This window comes from Buceros rhinoceros, unplaced genomic scaffold (genome assembly GCF_000710305.1).
Source record: "Buceros rhinoceros silvestris isolate BGI_N320 unplaced genomic scaffold, ASM71030v1 scaffold8546, whole genome shotgun sequence".
Taxonomy (NCBI): Eukaryota; Metazoa; Chordata; class Aves; order Bucerotiformes; family Bucerotidae; genus Buceros; species Buceros rhinoceros.
The window spans coordinates 51,491-60,173 of record NW_010418042.1 but is presented as its reverse complement, the minus strand read 5'-3'; the positions used below and the strand labels follow the sequence as shown (position 1 = coordinate 60,173).

Sequence of the window (8,683 nt, the reverse complement as noted above, 5' to 3'; positions counted from 1 at the left end):
TGTAGTATCTTTGTAGGACTTCTCTGTATCTTTCCTTTTGTGAGACTCGTGAGTCTCTTGCCCTGCACATACCATAGCTGTGTACCGTTTGGTCCAGTTCAGTCCCAGCTAATCACTGGTGGTAAGTTCACACGCCACCTTGTTAAATCTGTTGTACCTGTTTTGTCTAGATTGGAACAAAGCTTGGGCTCGGACATGAAAAATAATAAATCCCTGTCCTGTCTTCAGGGCTATAGCAAGAGGCTGGCCCGCTAAACCAACGCCTGACAGGAAACTACCACTTTTCCTCTTGGATGACAATTCTCATCCTGCTCTTCAAAATGCAAGAGAATCACAGAATCATTTTGGTTGGAATCACAGAATCATTTTGGTTGGAATCACAGAATCATTTTAAAATCAAGTCCCACCTTTCACCTAGCACTGCCATGTCCCTCAGCACTACATCAACACATGTTTTAAACGCTTCCAGGGATGGGGACTCCAGCAGTGCTTTGGGCAGCCTGTTCCAAAGTTTGACAACCCTTTCAGTAGAGATATTCTTCCTAATATCCAACCTAAACCTCCCCTGGTGCAACTGGAGGCCATCTCCTCTCAACCTATTGCTTGTTATTTGGGAGAAGAGACCACATCCACCTTGCTCCAACCTCCTTTCAGGGAGCTGAGAGTGATGACATCTCCCCTGAGCCTCCTTTTCTGCAGGCTAAACACCCCCAGGTCCTTCAGCTGCTCCTCATCAGACTTGCACTCTAGACCCTTCAGCAGGTTCGTTGCCCTTCTCTGGACACACTCCAGAAATGGATCATGCTGTGATCATGGGGGACTTAAGACAAAAATAGAAGGTGAACTCAAAACCCTCACAAAGAAAATGTTTCTCCCTAATTGTTTTCTGTTTCCATAATGCTTAGTACAATAAAACTATCTTCTCTTTCTCCTTTATTTTTCAGTCATGGTTAGACTTTAATATTGTTAAAGCTTATAAGTGAGTTTGAGCTACTGTCCCTTTGAGGAGAAGATGGAGCTGAAATTGTCAGTGAGGCATTGGACAGGGTTTTTTAATGTGTCTGTCATTATATGTTAACCTCTGAACTGGGACACGACGTCTGTTTTATGGCTGACAACAATTTAAAGGTATACATCTTGACATGGTGGATAAAGGAAGAAGGGGGAGTGGAGGAAAAAATGAATTAATGATGTTAGCAAATATTAGTCCCTGTATTTCCATTTTGTTCAGAAAGTGGTTGTCAGGCTTTGAGGCCGTCTGGAGCAGCATCGTCAGTGACAGCCAGTCGAGATGCGATTGTACCTTGAATCAGCCGCTCCTTTATTGACAAATACAGTGCACTGAGGTAGGGATGAGAACGCTCTGCTGTCTGTTCCGGGAGGAGTGCGGCTTCTCTGCTGGCATTCCCGGTGACATTTGAGAAGGATGGTTCTGAGCTTAGTGGAGTTCCCTGCTCCAGCCTGTGAGCACATCAGCAGTCAGGGGAGTTGCAACTGTCTCTTAACCAGTATGTATGCTGCGTTCTGAAGGATGTATTTGCCCGTGATTTATGCTAGCTTTGGTAAACCAGATCCTCCTCCCGAAGTTAACTGTCGAGAGCGATAGTGACTCTGATACCAGTCTTCATTGTACACGAGCAACAAAGGATCAATGGGCAAGAGTTAGGGGAAACTGTGAGAAATTCCAGTGCTTCTTAAGGCATCCCTTACTCTTTGTCATCCCTTCCCAGATCTCCTACATGCCTCTGCCTGCGCTTTGGCACTGGAGTGTAATCCTCCAAGGTTTCTTCCTATGCTGTCACAAATTTCCCCTTTATTCCCACAGTTTTTAACCGGCAGTTTGAGGGCAAACCCTCAAACTGTGAGACCTTTGCTACAGCATCCCTCTGACGTTGTGCCGACCATGGATAATGCTGCTGTCATCTCTCTCTGATTCAGGTTGCAAATTATGGGAGCCTGGGATCTCTCTGGTAACTATCATTAGTTACATGTGTATCTGCAGAGCTTTTGGACAGCACTGCCAACAGTGGAAGAAATTGAGCTGGCTTAACTGAGCCACATAGTTAATTATTAGTGCCTTTTCTAACAGAGGAGAGCGCGAATGTGCAGTGTCAGGTTTTAATTTCATTGTGGTTTGTAAGCTAATGTGACTTCAAACTCGCTGGTCATTACCTGTCTGTATGTAGTTTCCAGCCCTAAACCCCCTTTTCTCATAGGAGTACCAAGAGATTTGAGAAGTGCATCTGCATGTTACTCATCTCACCAGCTCCTGTTAGCGCAGTAGCTGTGCTGTGGTTTGGAAGGAGCAACTGCTTTGGCCCCATTTTGTCTTTACCCCGTTTGGTACGTTGTGCTCGGATATTGCGTGCGAGTCCCTGGCAGGCGAGGTAGCGTCGATGTTGGATGCGGGCTTATGAGCTCTTGGTGTAGGCACATTGTCAAGGGGGCCTGGAAAGAACCCAGTTTGTATCTGCGTCAAGGCAGAGTTAATGTTTTGGGGAAGATGGGTTCCTCATAGACTGGACAGATTCCCCTCGGGAAGTCCGGTGGTGATGAACAGTGGAGCCACGACGTGGTCTGGCTTTGCAGAGCAGAGGCTCACATTAAATCGGGAAGGGTATAGACAAGACTTTTCCTGTACGTTTTTCATAAGCTTATTCTACTTTTTGAGGACTGTGATGAAATAAACTTGGTTCAACGTTCCTGAATTGAATATGGAGTTACCTCTTTCTGAGTGGAAGAGCTGAGATAAAAGCTGCTTGGCCAAAGGAACTGGTATATGGATTAAGGGCCAGAGAAAATTTTGCCTGGATGTTTTTGGGAAAGGCTGTGTCGCCGAGTTTCCCAATGACCTTATGCTGTACTCAGTCAACATGATTCATCGTTGTTGGTTGTGCAAAGAAGGTGAACTTAATCCAAGAAACCTGTTTTAAAAATTTCACCTCTAGAAAGATGAAATGTATTTTCGCAAGTGTTGTTTCTGACTTTGAAAAAGGCAGCAACCAAAAACCATAGTGGGAAGAGATGGAAGACTGCAGATTAAAAATTTCCTGTGGTTTCTGATCCTGGCTGAGCGACCACTGTCCCTCAATATCGAAGAAGATAGACTAGACCTGAGTGTCACTTCATTGTGTAGAAGTAACTCTGGCATGTGCTGGCAGATGATCTGAGATTAATTTTCTTTGTAAGTGGGGTGGAAATAATTGATGGACAGTAAGGTTCTCTGCGAAATAATTTTTAAGAGGGGCATTCCACTGTAAAGACCTGGAAGCCCTTTTCCTTCAAGGAAGGAGAACTTCGTGTCATCTTTTTCATTAAATTAGAGAAAGCCTAGTTGCCACACAAGAGTTTTCAAAGCCAATTTCCTTTCCATTTTTTTTCTGGTAAGGAAGTATGCCCGTGATATCTGCAAACCTAAATATTACGGCCTTGGAATGGTACAGGAGGTCTGAAAGGTGGAGCTGGTTTGCTCAGAATCTAAAAGTAAATGTATTATGGAGAAGCAGTAAATTGGTTTCAAACAAAAGCAACCTACGGAGTGGGAAGAAACCCAAATATAAGCATGTTTTATTAAAAAAAAAATCACCATCCTTCTAGGTGGAATTCTGAGGAGGCAGCCACACCTTTTGGTACGTAGTCAGCACGTATTGTTGCTACTCAGAGACTGCTAGAGGTCGGGACAGCTTTCCCTTTGCTTCTGATTTTATTCACCCCAGGTGTGGTAATCTCAGGTCTCAGCCACAGAACTGTCCACTAACAACAGGACATTGCAATTAATGGACTGATTTAATAAGAAATTACTGCTGCAAGCTGCAAACCGGTTTCGATGGCTTACCCAAAGACCAAGCTGGTAGGTGCCCGAGAAGAGCCAGGGTTTCTGGTGCCCCTTAAAACAGGGTCAGGCTTTCAGACAGCAGGCACTTAGGCCTTTCTGAAAGTCTGGCTTTGATGTAAAGTCAGCCGGCTGAAGATCCCAAGCTGCAGGATGTTTTTTCAAACAGAAAGGCCGGGTGCTCCGTATCGATCAATCATCATTCTAATTGTTCATTTCTATTACGGTGGGAATCATTCAGAATCCTGGAGTTCCTGGGAGTAAATCATTTGGAAATGCTGCCCATTATAAAATTTAATTTTAAATCTATATTAAATAGATTTGTAAAGGCAAGCTTTGCAATCTAGTAACATAACATTATGCTGCCTCACAGAGGCTCAGCTTTTGGGTCCTGAGGGGCCACGGCTGGGAGCGCTGCAGAGGCAACACTTGGGCTCGTTGTGAGCGGGACGGCGAGGCTGCCTCGCCTGCCTTTCGGGTGACCCTTTGGGGCCTCCTTCCGAGGAGCATTGATCCCCTTTCCCAAGTAATCCATCCAGCTGTTCGGGATGGAGTTCAGGTCCTGGGGTGCCATCTGCTGTAAAGATGAGGCTTCCAGGGGGCTGGTCTCATCTCTGGGGCAGGGGAAGGGGTGGGAGGTGGCGGAGGGGTGGCGCCAGGATGCTGGACCCATCTTTCTTTTTCTTTCAGGTGACGGAGAAGAGGGGAAAGGAAAGCAAATCTGCGTTTGGAGGTCCAGTTGTCAGCTCCTTGTATCAAGAAGAAACAATCAGGTGATTATCTGTGCCTGACTTAGTTAAAAACAGTATTTTTTTTTAAAGTCATTTTGTTCAGCCTTTTTTAATACTGCACGAGTGTGGTAGCAACTACAATAGGATAATAAATGACAGGAAAGAACTTTTCAGGTCCATAATCATTTAAATCAATAACTGCCTGTATCATTGCCAGGTAGTAACCTTTCCCTAGCGCAAGACGTGGGGGAAGGGCAAGGCTTCCCATTTTTCAGTTATATGGCTAAGAAAAGGTAATATTGGATACTTTTAATAGAAAGCTCTTCAGACACTGCCTTTTTAGAACAGTTATTTCTTTACCAATACATTCATTAAGGATTGTTCAGTGAAGGTTTTAATGCTGAACAGTGTTTGCCTTCAGGGAGAGTTTGTACCTTATATCAAATTAATTTTTTCTAGCTTCTGCAGCATAGCAGAAACGCATTTACTGAACTAGAATGGCCGCTATTTAAAAACTGTCAAGGTGCAAGTGGTAAGTGACATTAGCTACTGACTAAGGACAGCAGGGTTTACTTGTTTTGGTTTTTACTGTTCCAGACTGCTAATCATGGGTATAATATTAACTCCAATACCTAAATGATGGGCTGGAGGATCTTTCAGAATACAGCATCTTATTTTTCATTAAGATGAACAATCAGGGGAGACTAAATTCTTGAGCAGCATTTTTTTTCACTTTGCGGTCACCCATTTGTGTGTATGTGATCCCATTTGTTTTACTGACTGTCTTGCATCATTTTGGTCCCAGGAAATTAAAAGATAAACACTGATTTCTCTACACACAGCCTCCCAGGCTTGCTGAGAACTTTCCTGAAGTGTTAAAACTCAACACAGCGTTTCTTTGACTTGTCGTCACAAACAAATGAAAAATAAATCTCGAACAGGTCGCCCCAAGCCCTTGCTAAGGAGCTCAGGTAGAAGTTGGGGTGACTTTTCTGTGTCACTAAATGGGTGGCAGTTTTGCGCTCGGCGGGAGTGCAGCCACTTCCCTCGGGGTTGTAGAGAGATGGAACAGTTGGCCAGGAGCAGCCAACTCCGCCTCACATGGAGAGCCAACACGTCTTTAACTTGCTCCTGGACCTTGACCAGGGGTGGTCAGGTATGAACCCTGGTTTAACACGCTCTTTGAGGACTAGCACTTCTGCTATCCACCAGCTGCTTTTTCTTCCCTGCTCTGTCAGTGCAGGTCTCGGCCAACAGCCCCGATCTCATAGTTTGACCTTGTGGTTGAAACCCTGTTCGAGCTCTTTCGGGGTGTGGGGCATTTCAGTGCTGCCCAGTGTTGGGTGCTGAGTATGAGCTATGCTTGGTCCTCCAGCGCTTTCAGAGTCTCCGCTGTCCCGGGTACTGCCTGTGCCCCTTCATGGATATGAAATACAGCAAAATGAACAGGAAAACAGAGTTTGCTCTGGTTGGCTTAACTACTCTAAATCTTCTTGTCATATTTAGGGTTTTATTTCCATCAGAACTTGTCTTGTGCAAGGCTTGAAGAACAGCTCCAAAGACGTTTTTACTAAATACAGCATGAGGAACATGGATGTTGTATGTTTAGTGCAGCACGGCTCTAATGGTGATAATTACGCAGCAAATGCATAGCCCTAAACAGCAAAGTTGCGCTGCAGGTACTACCAAATCTACAAGCAGACGAGCCAGAGGAGGAGGACAGCTCTGGGCATTCAATTTGGCGTTCAAGTTTCTCTAGAGCACGAGGTGGGCTGGTTTGATCGCAGTACCACTCACCGGAGAAGGGTGACTTTGCTGAGGCTGGCTGTGAGTGGTTGGTTACAAGCAAACAAGGTTAGCATTGAGTAATACTGCAGCGCATTTGGGAACAGAATGTGGTCTTGAAAAAAGTAAGGCATTTTCTGTAGAGGAAGGAAATGAAAATGCTAAAGGGGAAAGAAAACGCAATAGCTCGAGCCAGCACAAACTTAAACACCTTGATAGTTACGAGTAAGGCCCATGCCACAAGTTCAGCGTGTACGGGTATGCTACCTCACAACCTATAAATCAAACCACTTCAGTCTGTTTCCCAGAGCTGTTGATAGGATAAATATTTTCTAGTTACAGGATCATATTAAGGAAGCCTGGAATAAGCAAGAAAACCCCTTTTTTTTTTCTTTTTTTTTTTTTTTTTTTGTACTAAAACCTGACACTGGAGTCCTCATTGGCCCTGTGTTGGTAAAGGATCATATTAAAGAAGCCTGGAATAAACAAAAAAACCCCTTTTTTTTTTTTTTTTTTTTTTTTTTTTTGTACTAAAACCTGACACTGGAGTCCTCATTGGCCCTGTGTTCTGACAGAGTGCTGAAAGCAGTTTCTCAGCAGGCATAACTCTGCCAAACACAGCCTACCGTAGGCCCTTTGGGATTCCGCTGATGCAAAGGCAGGAAAAGGCTGTCTAACCTCTCTGGAGCCCGGCATCGTCACAACCTCACCTTGCACTGGGAGGTAGGCAAGAGTGCAAGTGCAGAGTTTTGAAGGTTCACCTAAGCAGGCTCACTTATTCTCACCAGAGGCTTCGGAACGGCTTATCAAACTATTAACCTCCTCCAAGCTGCTGCTATGCAGCAGGAACATGAGGCATCTTGGTTTAAATAGTGCAAACCACTGGTTTACCATCAGCAGTAAATTACCAAGCAAAGCAGCAATGCCGTTGCTTTCCAACCGAGCCGCTGAACTGCGCATAAATAATGCTGATGTTCCTTTTGCGGAAGGAAATGCTTGGGGTTTTAGGGTGCAAATCTGTGAATGCTGGACAAAGTGGAGTTGCCATACCCTACCCTAAAGTCGGGCGGATCAGAAGTGGAAGGAACTGGGATGGTGCCAGGCTAATTTTGCCTTATCACTAATTGTCTCAAATGTTTCTGCTTTGAGAACAAGATAGAAAAACGGTCAGTCTGGCTCCCAGGAGTACATTGCACTGATTCCAAATAAATTCAAGAGCGTCTCTAGAAACAGGTTATACCGATCCAATTAAATCAATTTAGAAAGAGATTGGGTTAAATCAGTGCAATTTGTGTGTTCATAGATCAATCCTCAAATCAGGAAAAGGTCTCTTGAGCTAATGAGGCATAGCAGTTATTTACTTTGGGGTGCTGGGCACTGGTCATCAATTAGGAGTCATTAATAAACCCTGGCAATAAAGAGCTCAAGTGCCTCCAGTGACTAATGAGGAGCAGTTGCAGAATGTATTAGCATAGTGCTCTGCCTCTGTGTTTCTCTGGAAATCACTGATCTCACTGCAGGCGTTACATAAAAATAATGCATGTTGGTGACTGGTGATGGGACTTGGAGGGTTCCCGGGAAGGAAGGATTTGGAAATTATCTGTGACTTCACACTGGGTATAGTGGTGCGCTTTTTTTTTTTTTTTTTTAACTGCTGCCTAAAGCTTTATGTCTCTTTTCTGGTCTTATTACCAGAACAAAAGCAGTAGTAGTTGAGCTCTTTCATGATCAAATAGCTATAATTACAGTTTCACAAACCTGGGAAATGAGCAGTGAGATGAGGTTGACTGATGTGTCACCGATATAAATCTAATCCAAGACACAAACTGAGGCAGATGCCAGAAATACCATAGCATTGGAAATTCAACTGTACAGTTAGATTTCAATATCTTTCTTTAAAGGGGGAAGCAAGGGGGAGGCAGTTTTCAAATGTTTCCAGCAAATGAAAGCATTGACTTGGCAGATGGAGAATACGAGATCACGTTGCCAAATGTCCGTGTCCCTTTCCACTGGAGGAGCCCTCCTGCGCTCTGCCGTGGGCTGCGTCGCCATGGCCTCGGCATGCTGGGCTGGGAATGACATCCTCCACTCGGCACGGAGGCGTCCCTGAGCCGTGCTTCCCACTTCTGCCGTCCTGAGGGATGCCCAAGAAGCCCTTTTCCAGTAGGAACTTCCACTCTTTTCCATAACATGTGAGAGCAGCCCCGGCTGCAAATGGGTCTCCGTTGAGGATGGGGGCGCAGAGCGGGCACCCCTCGTATTCGGGAGCCTGCCTGATGCTGTGTAATCTATCAGAATTGTATTAATCCCACTAACGCAGCCGCCATCTGGCCCT

At 44.9% G+C, this 8,683-nt stretch overlaps 1 protein-coding gene across 1 annotated transcript in view; it reads left to right on the top strand.

Annotated features, from left to right (window-relative positions):
- Positions 1-8,683, top strand: part of ACBD6 (acyl-CoA binding domain containing 6) — a gene marked incomplete at both ends in the record, with an annotated part of 37,292 nt that overhangs the window by 15,411 nt on the left and 13,198 nt on the right. Inside the window, one exon of the mRNA XM_010138381.1 lies at positions 4,523-4,605. Within this exon, the coding sequence (XP_010136683.1) occupies positions 4,523-4,605 (83 nt within the window). The remainder of the gene's footprint in view (positions 1-4,522; positions 4,606-8,683) is intronic.